The 18,442-nt window shown below is 45.2% G+C and overlaps 1 protein-coding gene across 1 annotated transcript in view; it reads left to right on the top strand.

Moving 5' to 3' along the window:
• The first annotated feature begins 448 nt into the window (after positions 1-448).
• SOX8 (SRY-box transcription factor 8) overlaps positions 449-18,442 on the top strand; it is a 35,796-nt gene continuing 17,802 nt past the window's right edge. Inside the window, exon 1 of the mRNA XM_034420557.3 lies at positions 449-1,180. Within this exon, the coding sequence (XP_034276448.1) occupies positions 750-1,180 (431 nt within the window). The 5' untranslated portion in view covers positions 449-749. The remainder of the gene's footprint in view (positions 1,181-18,442) is intronic.

Here is an 18,442-nt window from a genome sequence, read left to right as displayed (position 1 = left end):
TAAAAAGAAAAGATACGTTCATCAAGAATCATAAGGTACAACACTTAATGATAATCATAGGGAACAAATAAGTAAACAATATCAATATAAATTGTAAGGATCCAAGCAACAAAATTACAGTCATACAGTCATAAGTGGAAGGAGATGGGTGGTGGGAACAATGAGAAGATTATATATTTTATATAAATATTATATTTATTTTTTATTGTTATTTTATTTTAAAATTCTATTGTATCTTATTTTATTTTTTTGTTTTCTATTTTGTTTTTATTTTATTTTTTTATTCTAATTTTATTTTTTTATTCTAATTTTATTTTATTATTTTATTTATTTTAAATTCCCGGGTCGCTTTAAGAAGCGGGGTGGGGGGGAGAGAGAGGGAAGAGCCGAAGCCCCGCCTTTTATGTAGAGTAGCCCGTTCTCAGCTGGCCAATAGGAAAGAGGGAAGAGGCGGAGTTGGCTCGCCCCGCCGGGGAAGCAAAAAAAGTCGCTGGCCGCGGCGAGTCGAAGCGTTTGGATCGAGCGGCGCGTTGGGGCAAGTTGCGCGCTCCGGCGACGGCGCGTTGGGTTCGCCTGGGCGCTCGGCAGAAGAGGCGGCGGCGGCGGTGGTGCTGGGCGCTCGGGAGCCGGGCAGCGGGAGAAGGCGCCCACCTGGTGGCTGAGCCCGGATCTCCGACTGCGCTGCTGCTGCTGCTGCTGCTGCTGCTGCTGCCCGGCGGCGTCCCCCGCTCGCCCTGCCCGCGCCGCCAATGCTCAACATGAGCGAGGAGCAGACCAAAGCCCTGGAGGCACCGGGCAGCCCAGCCGGCACCGCCAGCTCCCTCTCGCACGTGGATTCGGATTCCGACTCGCCTTCCTCCCCAGCCGGCTCGGAAGGTCCGTCGCCGACTTCTTCGGCGGCTGCGGCAGCGCCACGATCCTCCAAGGGCGAACCCGGCGACGTGGACGAGCGCTTCCCCGCCTGCATCCGGGACGCCGTCTCGCAGGTGCTGAAGGGCTACGATTGGAGCCTGGTGCCCATGCCGGTGCGGGGCAACGGGGCGCTGAAAGCCAAGCCCCACGTCAAGCGGCCCATGAACGCCTTCATGGTTTGGGCGCAAGCGGCGCGCAGGAAGCTGGCCGACCAGTACCCGCATCTGCACAACGCCGAGCTCAGCAAGACGCTGGGCAAACTCTGGCGGTGAGTGGCCGGGCGCGGATCCTACCTACCCCATCGCCGGGAAGGGGCGGCTGACCGGGCAGCCCTTGGATAGGATCGGGAGGGCGAGTGGCTGCGGGCCCCGGGAAGGGCGGATTGGCTCGGTCGGTGGATCTCCGCTGCTTTCCCAGGGATCAGGGCTGTCTTTTTATGATTGATTGATTGATTGATTGATTGACTGATTGATTGATTGATTTTTTTTATAAACCTATCACATCAATGCGTGAACAGTGTGGCATCTGAGTGTCATACATTCCAATACAAATAAAACTAGTAAAATTAGTCATAGTACATCGGGGCTGTCTTAAGGCATGGGCCTTGATGGGGCCCCCCACGAGCATAGGGGCTCCAGGCTCACCTGTGCAGGTTAACTCTTCCATGCACCTAGTATCGTATAAATACAGCAACTGAATTATGGCTTAACTGAATCTGATTGCGTTTTTCAAGCCTCGTGCATTAATTGTTCCGATGTTGATCGTGTTCATTAGTTTGTTGCTGCTGCACGGCATGTTTTTGAAATGTTGCAACACCGATTTTGTTGGAAGTGCCGATCAAATAAATATGTGTGTTATTTTTTTATCGACCGTTTACATTTTTATTCCGGTGAGGAGTTGTCCTAGAGGGGCCCCAGGACCCTGCTTTGCACCGAGGGCCCATAATGCTATTAAGACGTTAACCCTGTCCAGGGTTGCTATTTAATGCCTGATACACACAACGATTTCTCCCACTTGGGGACTCGACTTGCCGGTTGCGTGTTAGGGTTGCGGGAGCCCCGAGAGGGCTTGCGGTAGGTCAGGTTCGGCGCTTTGTGCTTTCGCCGCTGTTCTGGGACTTTCTCCAGCCGAAGCTTGCAAGCGTTAAAGAATCGGCGCTTAATCCACCGAGAATGCCTTGGACCAAATTCGTTGGTCGTTGCCTTGCAAAGAAGCCGTGTGTATGTGTGGTCGGCTGTGGACGATGGGAGCTCCTTCCCCATCTGTTTGGGAAGCCCATGCGTCGGGAGGAGTGGCACGAGGGGGATTTCAAACCCTGGGTTCAAGAAGAGGAAGAAGTGGCGTTTGGGTCGAGTTGTCAAGACGAGCAGCCTGGAGGGGGGGGGCGGGGTGTGATCGGATTTTATTTTTATTTTATTTTTTGGTCTGAATAAAATTGAAAACCGATTCCGCTTTAATTGGTTTCTTATCTGCAGCCAATTCCTGGCCCGTTGGGTATCGGTTTGAGGAAGGCGGGGAGCTGCGTGTTTGGAAAGCTGAAAAATTAGGATTAGCTCCCTTGGATTTCAGCGGTGGGTGGGTGTCAGACAGGAACGAGGGTTATGTAGTCCAGACATAAGTGTGTATGCAGAATCTGGCTCTTACGGTGGGCTTTCCAAATATTGGCTTGCAACATCCAAGCCTGGACATGTTCTGACTTTTCAGGGCTACTGTGTGTGTGGGGGGGGGTGCTAAAGTCTCTGAGCCCCCCCTTCTCTTTGGGGGTTAAATCCTGAATTTAAGGAACACATGGAGAGAATCAGAAGTGCAGCCAGGGTAATGAAGGACAGCTGGAAGGAAATGAAGGGTCAAATCAGGGACATTCCTTGAAGTTCAAAGGGATTTACTTTAAGGCCCCTCCCCCCATATTCCCCTGATCTGAGCCTTTGAGGCTGCTGGGGTGTACCTGTTAGAAAGGTGGCTGTTTCAAGCCTTGGTGTCCCCCCTTCGTGTGTAAAATGCTTGAATGGCGGCTGATTTTCCAAAGCTGGAAACACGGTGCATTGAGACGGGAAGGGTTCTTTCTTTTCCTTTTTCCTTCTTTTTAGCCTTATTAAAGCATCACCCTAGTGCCAAATTCCTAGAATATTTCAGTATCCCGCCTTTTTACAGTAACAGAGTTGGAAGGGACCCTGGAGGTCATCTAGTCCAACCCCCTGCTCACGCAAGGAAACCTGTACTAGGGATTCGAACCGCCCGAACTGCCAACTTTTCTGATCGACAAGCTCAGTATCTTAGCCACTGTTCTGGCTGGGGAGTTACGGATAGATGTCCACTAAGTTAGAGTCAGTTTGGTACTGTGTACAGCAGAAGTCTTCAAACTTGGCAGCTTTAAGACTTGTGGACTTCAACTCCCAGAATTCTTCAGCCAGTATAGCTGGCTGGAGAATTCTGGGAGTTAAAGTCCACAAGTCTTAAAGCTGCCAAGTTTGAAGACCTCTGGTATACAGAGACCCTTGTTCCCGGTCTCTTCCCAGCTTGTTGCCAATCAAGTGACAGTGTGAATAAACATCGGTTTTATTTTATGGGGAAAGAGGAGCCTGAACTCCTCAAAAGTGACCTACGTGTCACAAGGCGTAAAATGTCGTATGAAAGAGATGTGACAACCTACGCTCTTAGTCGCAGGAATTAAAGCACCGCACGCGAATCGGTTTGTGGCGCCTTAGAGACGAACGATTTTATGATCCTTTTGAGTTCTTCTGGCTCATCCTTCTTCTCCATCGCTTTTTAAAACAACTCTTTTCTTGCTGCCTCTGGCGGGGGGGGGGGGAACCCAGTGGCCGGTTGTCAGTTTTACTTAGAGAAAAAGGATACTTTAATGTCCAACGTATTTATTGTGGCAAAAGTTTGCATGGACTAGAACTCGATGCCCCCAGAAACTGACGCCTGGCTGCAATTTTTTTCCCCCCAGGTGCCACAAGACTTCCTTTGTTTTGCTAGAGCTAGCTGAGAGCAGCTGCCCCTCTGGAATTTTCTATTAGCTTGGCTTCTAAGGTTTGCTGCGAACCTTCCTTGCTCTTGAGTTACAGGGAAGCCCGGTTGAGATTTTAAGTAGCACATTGGAACAGATCTCTGTAGGCAGAAAAAGGCCTATGTTTACCATTGCCTGGTTTGTACTTTGCAGGGAAAGGAATACCGGCTGACCTATGAAAACCGGGTTTCAGCCGGTATTCTTTGCCTGCAAAGTACAAACCAAAATGTGTGTGTGTGTGTGTATTTCTATTGATATAAGTTTTTAGAAACTCATCTTTTTCCTAAACCTGGCAACTCAGTCAGAAATTACCCTATTTTTCAGAGTATAAAACGCACCTTCCCCCCCCCTAAAAGGGGGTGGAAATGTTGGTGCATCTTATACACCGAACACAGCTATTTTTGGCCTCCCAAAGCCCTGCTTCGGGACAAGGAACAAATGTGCTTTCATAATAATTCAATGCAAGAATCCTATTTTTGCAAAAAACAGGCCCGTTTTCCACCCAATTTTTGCAAAAACAGCATTTTTGCCCTCCCCCAGCCCTCAGGAGCACTCTGCAAGCCTCCCAAACCCTCTGCACACCCCCGTTTTTTGCCAGTTTTTGCAAAAAATAGTGCATGCAGAAGGTTTAGGAGGCCTGCAGAGTGCTCCTGGGGGCTGGGGGAGGGCAAAAACGCCCCCATTTTTGCGAAAAATGGTGCATGCAGAGGGTTTGGGAGGCCTGCAGAGTGCTCCTGGGGGCTGGGGAGGGCAAAAACTTTGTTTCCCTTACTTACCTCTTCGAAATCTTGGTGCGTCTTATACACCGGTGCGTCTTATAGTCTGAAAAATATGGTAGATTTGAGTTTCCAGGTTTAGACAAATGATAATGAGCTAAAACTATCCCTAATAAACGAATGGGATAGTTAGAACTGTCGTTTTGTTGTGTTTTGTTTTCATTTAATTTTTTATTTTATTTTTGCTACGTATAGAAAGAGTAACGGTTTCAATGTCTATATAAGCAGTGTGTTGTCTGGTTACAGTTAATTTGAGCAATCTTCATAATATTCATTAGTAGTAATCATATAATAACAGTGTTTCCTCTTCATCATATTGATACTTATTAATGATTGATACTAATTAATATTTATAATAACCATATCATACTAAGGCCTCGTGTTAAAGTTAGCCCTTCTCCTATAACTTTAAACGTTCTAACTTCTGTTTCTATTAGTTAAAAATTGATAAGACAAATCCCATATTTCAAAATATTTCGTATCTTCCTTCTCTTTAATTTCAAGTGTTCATCTATCCGTTTCTGCAGTTTTTAGTATTTTATTTTATTTTTAATTTTTGGTGCAGAACTCTCATTTTGGTGCAGTTCAGTATGCTTCAGTTCAATGACAACGCTGTTCTTTTTAGTTCTCGGGCCACTGTCACTCAAACACCATTAAAATTAAAAAGTCAGAGGCCTTCGGTATCTTCACTTTTTGAAACAACTTTTTCAAGCCCGGAAAGAAATGATTTTGTTTTTACACACTAAATGGCTTCCCTTGGATAGGAATAATGGTTGTTGTTGTTTTTTTCCTGTCCCCCAGTAGAAGTATTTTACTGTTTTAGTGTTCTTTGAAAATGGATTATTTCCAAGCCACCTAGGAAACCCCTTAGCACAGAGCAGATTCAAAATGAATAAATACATAGGGGGTATGCTTCCTGTTTTTCCCTAGGCCCAAGGTTTGTGGTCAATAGTTTTTAATTTTTTTTTTAATTTGATTTATATGCCGCCCTTCTCTGGAGACTCAGGGCGGCTTACAATGCGCTAAGCAATAGCTTCATCCTTTTGTATATTTATACAAAGTCAGCTTATTGCCCCCACAACTGGGTCCTCAATTTACGTACCTTAATTGCTTTAATTTATTTTTTCCTGGCTTTTGCTACCGTTGGTTTTTGTGTGTGTGTGTGTGTAATTTATTTATATGTGTTTTGTTTTTAGTTTTTAACTTTGCGGACTGCCCAGAGCCGCATATATAAGATGGACGGCTACATAAACGAAGCAAACAAACTGGAAGATTAAAAGAATGTTATTATTTGGCTAGGACAGGATAGGACAGATCATGGGATTATTGTATCTCTGTCCACCTTCCTCATTTCCTTTGATCTCAAACAAGCATGTTGCATGACTCCAGCTCTGGTGGGGTTTTTTTCATGCTCTGTTTATGGAGCATGATGTGCCAAGGCAGCCATATGGCTTGCTTGCACGCTGCAGTTCAAGCCTGCCACAGCTTGGCGTCTTGTCTGAACCCAGCCAATATTGCCATAAAGCAGGGTTTCTCAACCTTGGAAGCTTGAAGGTGGGTGGACTTCAACTCCCAGAATCCCCCAGCCAGCAGTGCTGGCTGGGAGATTCCGGGAGTTGAAGTCCACCCATCTTCAAGCTACCAAGGTTGAGAAACACTGCCATAAAGCATCCCCCGTCCCCTGTTATTATGCGTGCATTATATCTCGCCTGACTTGGAGCAAAGCAGAAGGCCACCCAGCGAGTTCACTATTCGGAGGATATTTTATTCAGGCATTCCTTGCCTCGCAGCTCCCTCCTAGAGATGGTTTGATTCACGATCCTCTTTTTTCTGGAAGGCACAGAATTTGCAGATTTTTTTTGCTCCCGCTGGAGGAAATTCCAGGCTCCCCCCCCCAATTAATTCTCTGCATGGAAGTACAGGTCATCCTTGACTTACGACCACAACCGAGCCCTAAATCTCTGTCGCTAAGCGAGACATTTGTCAAGCGAGTTTTGCCCCATGTTACGACCTTCCTTGCCGTCATTGTTAAGTGAGTCATTGCAGTTGTTATGTTAGGAACACGGGTTCTTCGGTCAATCTGGCTGCCGCATTAACTTTGTCAGAAGGTCACAAAAGGGAGTCAATCACCTTGACCCTTGAGACACTGTGACCGTCCTAAAGATGAGTCGGTGGCCAAGTGTCCGGATTTTGATCACGTGACCATGGGGACAGTGGTGGGATTCAAGTAATTTAACAACCAGGTCTCTGCCGTAATGATTTCTTCCAACAACCAGTTTGCCAAACTGCTCAGAAAGTTTACAACCGGTTCTCCCGAAGTGGTGCGAACCGGCTGAATCCCATCACTGCATGGGGACCATGCTGCACTGGTTCTAAGTGCGCAATAAAGTCACTTTTTTTCAGTGCAGTTGTAACTTTGAACAGCCGCTGTAAATCGGGGACCATCTGTACAGGCGTGTATTTGCCTCGAGCAGGATAGAGAAGGTTAGAATCAGAATAGAGCTGGAAGGGGCCTTGGAGGTCTTCTAGTCCAGCCCCCTGCTCTAGCAGGAGACATTTCAACATTTCAGACAAGTGACTGTCCAGTCTCTATTTAAAAACATCCCATAATTGAAAAGAAAAGGAAGGGAAGGGAAGGGAAGGGAAGGGAAAGGAAGGAAGGAAGGAAGGAAGGAAGGAAGGAAGGAAGGAAGGAAGGAAGGAAGGAAGGAAGGAAGGTTATCAGAGTTGGAAGGGACCCTGGAGGTCTTCTAGTCCAGCCCCCTGCTCAGCAGGAGACCCTATACAATTTCAGACAAATGGCTGTCCAGTCTCATCTTAAAAACATCCAGTGATGGAGCAACCACAATGTCTGAAGGCAAGTTGTTTCACTGATTAATTGTCCTCACTGTTAGGAAATCTCTCCTCAATTCAAGGCTGTTTCTCTCCTTGATCAGTTTCCATCCGTTGCTTCTTGTCCTGCCCTCTGGTGCTTTGGAAAATAAGTTGACCCCCTCCTCTTTGTGGCAACCTCTCAAATACTGGAAGACAGCTATTGTATCCTCCCTAGTCTTTCTTCTCTCTAGACTAGCCAAACAACAAATCCTGCAACCGTTCTTAGTTGCTCTTCTTTGCACTTTTCCCCAAGTCTCAACTTTCTTTTTTGTAATGTGGTGGATGCAAACTGGATGCAGTTTTCCAGGTGTGGCCTTACCAAGGCTTTATAAAGTGGTACTAATAGGGTGGTTGTTGCTTCTTTTACCACCAGTTCACGGAGCCCCTTGCCCTGCACGTGTGAATTCAGGCAGGTCATCCCGGTTTGCAGTTTTCTCTTCCAACCCTGGCTTGTGATTTCCAGTGAAGCTGGGTTGCTGCACGATCAGCAATGACCTCGTCCATATACACTATACGCCATCACTTGTTGAACGAGTCACACCGGTTTTTACAATCTGCGGTCGAGAACATACGAGAAGTAGGGGTGAAATGCTCTTGGTTCGGACCGGATTGCCCGATCCGGTAGCGATGGGGGCGGGTGGTTCAGAGAACCAGTAGCAAAAATCCCTGCCCCCCCCATGCCCAGCTGAGCTGCGCGATCATCATAGGCTTTTTTTTTTTACTTTTAAAAGCATTTTTACTACAACCTCTTCGGCCGAAAAAATGCTTTTAAAAGTAAAAAAAAAAAGGCCTATGATGATCGCGCAGCTCAGCTGGGATCATCAGAGGCTCTTAAAAGCATTTTTTTCTACAGCCTCTTCGGCCGAAGAGGTTGTTGAAAAATGTTTTTAAAAGTAAAAAAAAAAAAAAAAAAAAGTTGGCCACGCCCACCCAGTCACATTACCCCTACCAAGCTACGCCCACAGAACCGGTAGTAACAAATTTTACATTTCACCACTGACGAGAAGCCCAAAACCCCAAATCGTCTGATGGCTTAAGTGATATTGCTGAGGTTAGTCGGTGAGAAATTCAAAGTGAAAAATATCACGTGGGACCCCAACTTACAAATACATCTCAACATCCCGTTGCATGATAAACCTACATCTTCCTAGTTAGTAGTTACAAATCAAGAAATGCTTTTGGTAGAACCGTTTGCCCTGGCAAAGCCCCAGTTGTTGTGTGAGATTGGAAGTCTTTGTGCTTTGGGACTGCATCTCCTTTGGGGGCATAATTCGGCTGTTGCCAAAAGGGCATGTTCTTTCCAAAGATTAAAGGGGATTTTTTCTGGATGCAAAGCTTTGTACTTTGCTGATGCAATATGCTAGGAGGCAATTCTAAGGCTCAAAGTGACCTTTTCGTTGAGCCAAGAAATAAGCTTGTCCAGCTTAGAAATGGGGGCCCCGGGACCTTTTCACATTCAGAAGATAGAGAAGTATCAGTCTTACTGCAATTTTTTTTTTTGTGTTAAATTTATATTTACCGACAAAGAAATAAAGGGAGACTAGTATAGATCTAATGGTGGCTCAGTGGCTAAGATGCTGAGCTTGTCAATCGAAAGGTGGGCAGTTCAGCGGTTTGAATCCCGAGTCCCGCGTAACGGGGTGAGCTCCCATTCCTTCTCCCAGCTTCTGCCAACCTAGCAGTTCGAAAGCAGGTAAAAAAATGCAAGTAGAAAAATAGGGACCACCTTTGGTGGGAAGGGAACAGCGTTCGGTGCGCCTTTGACGTTTAGTCATGCCGGCCACATGACCACGGAGACGTCTTCAGACAGCGCTGGCTCTTCAGCTTTGAAATGGAGATGAGCACCACCTCCTAGAGTCAGGAATGACTAGCACATATGTGCGAGGGGAACTTTTACCTTTTTAGTATAGATCTATTTCAAGCTATTAGCTCTCATCAGCTAGCTATACCCTTCTGGGATTCGAACCCAGGGCATATTAGGTACCGGTAGATGTGTTAACCTCTAAGCCACAGATTCTCCTCGCTTTGTCGGCTGTACCAGGGGAGAGATTTTTTATTAGGCAGCCTGGTCTACACAAATATGGGACGGAGCATCCAAAAATGGAAGCGGTATGCTCCGTCTCATATTTCGGTAGACCAGGTTGCCCTGATAAAAAAAACACTTAGTCTTACTGCCACTCACTTTGGAGCAGAGGGACATCAGGTGTGAAATGAGTTTGAATCCTTGCCTGGATCTCAAGCGTTCTCACGATTTACTCAGCCATTACACACTGCAGAGAGAGAAAGAAGTATAACAAGAGAAACTCTATTCAGTCCCGAACTCTTGTGTGGCAAATTGGGGAAGGGGATGCGAGACAGGACAGTTAGCAAGGTAGATGCAAATATTTTGTTGAAGCATTTGCAAAATACATGCAGATGAATCTCTTCCAGGTTCCCCGGTGTGCCGTAAGAAGTCACGTACATACGACTTTAAAAAAAGTTTTCCAAATCATGAGATATGAGATGTCAGCTCTAGTGATAAGAAGGACCTGCGGTGACATGATAGCAATGTTCTAATATTTGAGGGGCTGCCCCAAAAATGAAAGGGGGCAAACTATTCTCCAAAGGCACCAAAAAGAAAGATGAGAAACAATGGATGGAAACTAACCAAGGAGAGAAGCAACCTGGAATTAAGGAGAAATTTCCTAACGGTGAGGACAATCAACCAGTGGAACAGCTTGCCACCAGAAGTTGTGGATGCCCCATCACAAGAACGGACTGGACAGCCATTTCTCTGAAATGGCATAGACTCTTCTTGCTTGAGCAGGGGGTTGGACTAGATGACCTCTGAGGTTACCTTCCAACTCTGTTATTCTATGTTCTGTGAGACGCCATTGTTTCTCTCTCTTCTGGGCTGGTCAGACTCCCACATCTTAACCAAGATTCAGAAAAACTGGGAGAGGGGCTAAGAAAAGCAGAGAAAAGATGTTAGGAGGACCAGAGATGTCTTCAGTCGAAGGGAGGTTGAAGGCAGTGGGTAGAAGTAGCCTTGGGCAAGCCGGCTAGCCTTTTTCTCAATCTGAAATGCTCGATAAGATCCTGCTTTTCATCATTCCCAAATTTGGAACACAGAAGAATGACCTTGAGCTACCAGAAAGCAGATACTGAGGAAAAAAAAATACTAATGGCAAAAAGAATTCTGTGTGATTCAGAAGGTTAAAAGGTAAAGGAAAAGGTTTCCCTCGCACATATGTGCTAGTCATTCCTGACTCTAGGAGGTGGTGCTCATCTCCATTTCAAAGCTGAAGAGCCAGCGCTGTCTGAAGACGTCTCCGTGGTCATGTGGCCGGCATGACTCAATGCCAAAGGCACACAGAACGTTGTTCCCTTCCCACCAAAGGTGGTCCCTATTTTTCTACTTGCATTTTTTACGTGCTTTCGAACTGCTAGGTTGGCAGAAGCTGGGACAAGTCACGGGAGCTCACCCCATCACGCGGCACTTGGGATTCGAACCGCTGAACTGCCGACCTTTCGATCGACAAGCTCAGTGTCTTAGCCACTAAGGTTAGTGGGCTTCTTTTTGCTGGATGTGTTGAAAAAACAACTAGACAGCTGTCGAATGGGGATGTTTTAATTTGGGGTCTTAAAAGTGCTCTTAAGACCCCAGGGACCCTTTTCAATGGCTAAGCTTTCCCCTGAGGGAAGATTCTTCTACATAGGTAGTCCTCGACTTACAACGGTCCATTTAGTGATCGTTGCAAGTTGCAACAGCACTGAGAAAAATGACTTATGAGTTTTTGACACTTAGAACATTGCAGCATCCCCACAGTCACATGATCAAAATTCAGACGCTTGGCAACTGACTCATATTTATGACGGTTGCAGTGGTCCTGGGGACCCATGTTCCCCTTTTGCGACCTTCTGACAAAGTCACTGGAGGTAAGCCAGATTTACATAACAACCCTGTTATTAGCCGTGATTCACTTAACAGCGGTGGCAAGAAAGGTCAAAAGATGGGGCAAAACTCACTGAACAAACATTTCGGTTAGCAACATCAATTTTGGTGCTCCCTTGTGGGTCGTAAGTCGAGGTCTATTCTGTATAGTTTCTCAGAATAGGCCTTATTGACCTCAGTTGGGCTTACTGCCAGCTGGGAAGATGGGAGCTTCAGTTTTCGGGAAATGAAAACGAATTTGCGGCTGGCAATAGGCAACAAAATAAGAAGGACACAAGTTGCAACTAGTTTTCCTGATAGAAGCTACTTTTGCAATTTCTGGATGAATCCTTGAAGCTGCCGGAACGCATCCGGGGGAGTTTTGTGCCACTGTATTTTAAGGCAGGCTATGAATGCCAAACTCTCTTTGAAATAAACGTAATTTAGCCCTTGCAAAATAAATGTGTGTGTAGAGTAGACCAGGGCAAGGGGTGGAATCCAGCAGGTTCTGACAGGTTCTGGAGATCCGGTAGCAGAAATTTTGAGCAGTTTGGAGAACTGGCAAATGCCACCTCTGGCTGGCCCCAGAGTGGGGTGGGAATGGAGATTTTGCAATATCCTTCCCCCAGGAGTGGGGAGGGAATGGGGATTTTGCAGTATCCTTCCCTCAGGAGTGGGGTGGGCATGGGGATTTTACAGTATCCTTCGCCCAGGAGTGAAGTGGGCATGGGGATTTTGCAGTATCCTTCCCCTGGAGTGGGGAGGGAATGGAGATTTTGCAGTATCCTTCCCCCAGGAGTGGGGAGGGAATGGGGATTTTGCAGTATCCTTCCCCTAGAGTGGGGTGGGAATGGAGACTTTGCAGTATCCTTCCCTTGCCACGCCCACCAAGCCACGCCCACAGAACCGGTAGTAAAAAAAAATGAACTCCACTGGACCAGGGGTCTCCAACTTTGGCAGCTTTAAGACTTGTGGACTTCAACTCCCAGAGTTTCTCAGCCAGCTTTGCTGGCTGAGGAACTCTGGGAGTTGAAGTCCACAAGTCTTAAAGCTGCCAAGGTTGGAGACCCCTGGAGTAGACCCTCTAATGGGGAGAAATTTATTTGGGAAGCTGACATGACCGCCAAAGGCCTTGTCAGTGACTCCTCTCTTCCTAGCCCCAGTCCAACGGCTCCAGAATATTTATATTGGGTCATTACAGTTCAGCCTTTCACAGCACGGACTCCTTACAAATATTTGAGATGTGGGTTTTTTATCATCTTCAGCCGGCCTGGGACCTTAAAGTCAACACAACCAGAAAGCACCGGATTGGAGAGAGAGATGGCAAGAAACGGGGGCATGCCTCTTGTTTTTTCTTTTTTCCCAGCAAGAACAAATTGATGTAGGATGGTAGTCAAAAAGTGTTTTATTTTCCCATTGAATTAAAGAATGAATATATCCAACTGTCATTTGTTTTTTTTTTTTATGAATCTGAAACGACGTGGCTCATTTTACAATGTATTGTGTGTGTGTGTGTGTGTGTGCAAGAGAGAGAGACATGGTGTTTGCGAGAATGGAAAGTCTCTTTCTGAATGTGCGTTTTGTCATTTCTGTCTTCTGTGCTAATCACCCACTCACAAATCCTTAGTAATGTCAGTGAAGTTATTACGCCCTAGATAAACTCTGAGCTTGTCGATCGAAAGGTCGGCAGTTTAGCGGATTGAATCCCTAGTGCCGCATAACGGGGTGAGCTCCCTTTCCTTGCCCCAGCTTCTGCCAACCTAGCAGTTTGAAAGCAGGTAAAAAATGGAAGTAGAAAAAATAGGGACCACCTTTGGTGGGAAGGTAACAGCATTCCGTGCGCCTTTGGTGTTGAGTCATGCCGGCCACATGACCATGGAGACGTCGTCAGACAGCACTGGCTCTTCGGCTTTCAAATGGAGATGAGCACCGCCCCCTAGAGTCGGGAACGACTAGCACATATGTGCAAGGGGAACTTAGAGAAACTCTGACATTCAAGTCTCTATAGTGTTACTGTGTGGTTTGGAGGTATTACTGCTTGGGACAGGAAGTCCCTGCAGAGAGTGGTGAGGACGGCAGAAAAGATTATTGGAGGTTCACTTCCTTCTATCCAGGACATGGCATGTAAGCCATGCTTGACCAGGGTCCGAAGGATTGTCTGGGATGCCACACATCCTCTTCGTTTTTTCCTTGTTACCTTCTGGAAGGAGGATTCATAATGACCAAAGCAGAACAACTAGATGCTGTAATAGCTTTGTACCATGTAGTATCAACCTTGTTAACTCTCAAGACTCCTTTTTTCTGCTATATATATCATCTCTCTCTCTCTCTCTCTCTCTCTCTCTCTCTCTCTCTCTCTCTCTCTCTCTCTCTCTCTCTCTATCTCTATCTATCTATCTATCTATCTATAGAGAGATATATCCATATATATATATTTGTGTGTGTGTGTGTCCATAACTTTAGAGAGTAGGCATCATGATTTCATTTTTTAATGTGTGCCAGTGTGTTCACATAAAAAATGACAATAAAGCTTTCCTCTCCTCTCCTCTCCTCTCCTCTCCTCTCCTCTCCTCTCCTCTCCTCTCCTCTCCTCTCCCATTTTCCCTCCCTTCCCTTCCCTTCCCCTCCCCTCTCCTCTCCCATTTTCCTTCCCTTCCCGTCCCTTCCCTTCCCTTCCCCTTTCCTCTCCTCTCACATTTTCCCTCTCCTCTCCTCTCCTCTCCTCTCCTCCCTTCCCTTCCTTTCCCCTCCCCTCTCCCCTTCCCTCTCTCCTCCTCTTCCCTCTCTTCTCCTCTCCCCTCCTCTCTCCTCTCTTCGGCATGACAAAGTGCCATTTTGGGCTGAAGACATGCTGTTGCACTAAAATAAATTCCTTTTTCCTTCTCAGCTAACCCCAAATCAAACTGCTGCTCTGCAGAGCTGAGGGTTTTTCCTTATTTCCCACCAGTTCTTTGGAATAGACCTGCATCAGTCCACTGAGTCACTTAAAGTTCTGAAAAAAAACATTGAAACATTCTTCACGAGCTCTTGTGAAATTGCTTTAAAATAAATGTTTTCTTCCCTTTTTTTTCCTTTTGAATGTATAGAAGTGAATATTATATGCGATGGACCTTTTTAGTTTAGGAGCTCCTTATTTTATATTTTGGTGTCATAATTGACTATAACATACTATATCAATTGTTTTTTTTCCCCATGCCTAGAAAATACCTAGTGATAAATGCTTAATACATAATTAAGATTAATCCTGCTAGCATTTGGGGCTGTAGTTGGATAAGAAAAAATAAAATAATAGTGTATTAGCAGAGTTTTTAAGCATTTGAGTAATTGTAACCCTGTCTTTGCTGGCAACTCAAATCACTCTGCAGAAAATAGTGTCAAAATCAATCAATCAATCAGGGAATCTTGGACCCTTTTACAAAACTTGGAAACATTTATTTTGTGGTCTTCGTGGATCGCCCACAGTACGATGGATGGTGTCATCCAGAGATGCCAGGAAATACCAGCGGGACCTAATGGGAGCAGAGCTTTTGAAAGGCATTTTGAGATGAAGCACATACAGAAAATAGATTCCACCCCCCCCAAGGGTTCAGAATGAAATGGGGGTGCGTCATTTAAGAACTTTTCTCCCACATATGAAGAACAATTGCAGGAATTGGGTATATCAGTCTAGTGAAAAGAAGGACTAGGTATGACATGATAGCAGTCTTCCAGTATTTGAGGGGCTGCCATAAAGAAGAGGGGGGTCAAATTATTCTCCAAAGCACCAGAAGGCAAGACAAGAAACAATGGATGGAAACTAATCAAAGAGAGAAGCAACCTGGAATTAAGGAGAAACTTCCTTACAGTGAGGACAATTAACCAGTGGAACAGCTGGCCTCCAGATGTTGTGGATGCCCCATCACAAGAAGGGGCTGGACAGCCATTTCTCTGAAATGGTATAGACTCTTCTTGCTCGAGCAGGGGGTTGGACTAGATGACCTCTGAGGTTACCTTCCAACTCTGTTATTCTATGTTACGGGACAATTGACCAGTGGAACAGCTTTTGCCTTCAGAAGTTGTAGGTGCTCCATCACTGGAGGTTTTTAAGAAGAGACTGGATAATCATTTGACTGAAATGGTATAGGATCTCCTGCTTGAGCAGGGGGTTGGACTAGAAGACCTCCAAGGCCCCTTCCAACTCTGTTACTGTTGTTGTTATTCCCTTTCACCTCATCTGCTCCAACCTTTAAACATTTATCTGCCTCTTTCAGCTGGGAGGTGGGCCAGGTCAGGCTTTTGCTGCTGGGTGGGTGGGGGGCAGGTGGAATTGAAAAAAAAAATGTTCTGATCCACGCTTTGCATTTTTTTCAGCTGCAATTTGAACAGTGTATTTATTGAGGCCTGGGTTTCAGTCTGTGCCAAGGTGGTCCTCGCCATGCCCAGTTCTCTAGGCTGGTTTTCTAGGCAGTGGTGGGTTTAACATGCTTTACAAAGGCTATGTTGGTCAGATTTGGTATTGTGTTTCATATTCAAGTGCATCTAACTCAGGGGTGAAATGCTCCTGGGTTGGACTGGATCGCCCGATCCGGTAGCGATGGAGGCGGGTGGTTCGGAGAACCGGTAGCAAAAATCCCTGCCCCTCCCCCCATGCCCAACTGAGCCGCACAATCACCAGAGGCTTTTTTTTAACCTTTAAAAGCATTTTTTCTACATCCTCTTCTGCCAAAAAAATGCTTTTAAAAGTAAAAAAAAAAGGCTCTGATGATCGTGCGGCTCAGCTGGGATCGTCAAAGGCTTTTTCTTTTAAATGCCTCTGACGATCCAAGCTGATTTAAAAGAAAAAAAGCCTCTGCCGATCAGGCAACTCAGCTGCGATCGTCAGTCCCTTTTGGAAGCATTTTTTTACAACCTCTTCGCCGAAGAGGTTGTAGAAAAAATGGTTTTAAAAGTAAAAAAAAAAAAAAAACTGGCCACGCCCACCCAGTCACATTACCCCCCCCCCACCAAGCCACGCCCACAGAACCGGTAGTAACAAATTTTAGATTTCACCACTGATCTAACTGATATGAACGTATGGAAATCAACTGTTCGGGTGTATTTAATCTGCTATTTTATTTGCCTGTTGTAAAAATGCCCCAACAGTTTCCTGGAAAGGATAGCTAAATGTAAATTTTGTAAGCAAAGAAAGATACACCCCAGATACTGGTATTGTTTAGACATTTTAAAGCACCTTTCTTTACCTACCCGGTTTCCTCTAAAATAAGACCTCCCCTGATAATAAGCCCAATCAGGCTTTTGAGAGCATGCGATAAAATAAGCCTCCCCCCAAAAATAAGCCCTCCCTGAAAATATTTAAATGTATGCGCAACTGGTCCCCGCCCTTTCCTCTGGTTAGGGTTAGGAAGACAGAACTGGAAATCAGGTAAGACTGTAAGAGGAGCCCCGTCTTGCTCCATGTGCCCCAAAATAATAAGACCTCCCCGAAAATAAGGCTAAGCACTTATTTTGGAGTTCAAAAGAATATAAGACAGGGTCTTATTTTCGGGGAAACACGGTAGCCTTGCTGCCTTCTAACACGAACAGTGCGATTTTGCATGTGTCTCAGTTGTGACCTGGACTGACTCATCGGGGTTTATTGCTGAGTAGATACGTGAATTAAGAATGCAATTACATTTCACCCCTGATTAACCCCCTCTTCTCTATGACAACCCCTCAAATATTGGAAGGCTGCTATCATGTCACCTCTGGTCCTTCTTTCACTAGGTTAGATATACCTCATTCCTGCAACCGTTGTTGGTTGAGCATGTTTGGCTGAACGTAGCATTTTCATTTCAGTTCAGCCATCAAAAAGCAAATCCAAAAGTTTTATATGAACAGGAGAAATAACAAAAAGAGAAAAATGTTAGCAAACACGATTCCCCCCACCCCAAAAGCGTAACTTACAGATGTTCCCATTTACTTCTACGTTTGTGCTTTGGAAAAGGTTAAAAATAATACCCGGTGCTGATATTCCTCGAGGGGGGAGCATTATAATAAATGATAAAAAGTGAAATGGCAGGAAACGAAAGTGCAATGATATACAAATGTTCTGACTGTGTGCTGTTCTGAAAGACAGATGCATTTTTTTAAAAAACAAGTTTTATTGACACCCCCCCCCCCACATTCACTCACATCTTTTTTGAACAGAATATTGGCCATATCTCATCTTATACAATTTATCAAGTTCAAATACATTTTACTCAATTACAATTTTTGCCACAATTTTCTTTTTTCTCTTTTTTAAAATCATCTCTCAATATTTCTTTGCTTACTTATATGAACAGCATCTTCATTCACCCTTAAATTCTAATTTTCCTGCTTCTTCATATTTATTCTCTTTTATTTTTTAACCATTCATTCTTTATCTTAATATATTTATATATGTTCTGAGTTGCCTTTCTTCCATTTCATCTTTTTTGTTGTACAGCAATCTTTCTTCTCAATCCTGCCATCTCCCTCTCTTCTTTCCTTCTTACTTTCTTTTTCCGTCCTCTCCTACTGAGACAGATGCATTTCAAGTGCTTTTCTCCCGGCTCCAGCAGGAATAAAACACATTGCCTGACTAGGTGGCTCAGTGGCTAAGACACCGAGCTTGTCGATCAGAAAGTTCGGCGGTTCAAATCCCCAGTACAGGTCTCCTGGGTGAGTAGGGGGTTGGACTAAATGACCTCCAAGCTCCCTTCCAACTCTGTTACTGTTACATTGCAATACAGGTAGACCACAATGGAGACCTAATTTCAGTTGCTAAGTGAGGCCAGTTGTTCAGTGAATTTTGCCCCATTTTACGACTTTTCTTGCCACCATCGTTAACTGAATCACTACAGTGGTTATGTTAGTAACCCGGTTGTTAAGTGAGCCTTGCTTCCTCATTGACTTTGTTTGTCAGAAGGCCGCAAAATGGGATCACATGATTCCCGAGACCCTGCGACCTTCATATGA

The sequence above is a fragment of the Pantherophis guttatus genome, chromosome 14, assembly GCF_059756535.1.
Source record: "Pantherophis guttatus breed Tessera chromosome 14, ASM5975653v1, whole genome shotgun sequence".
NCBI lineage: Eukaryota > Metazoa > Chordata > Lepidosauria > Squamata > Colubridae > Pantherophis > Pantherophis guttatus.
This window is presented reverse-complemented; position numbering and strand designations above follow the sequence as displayed.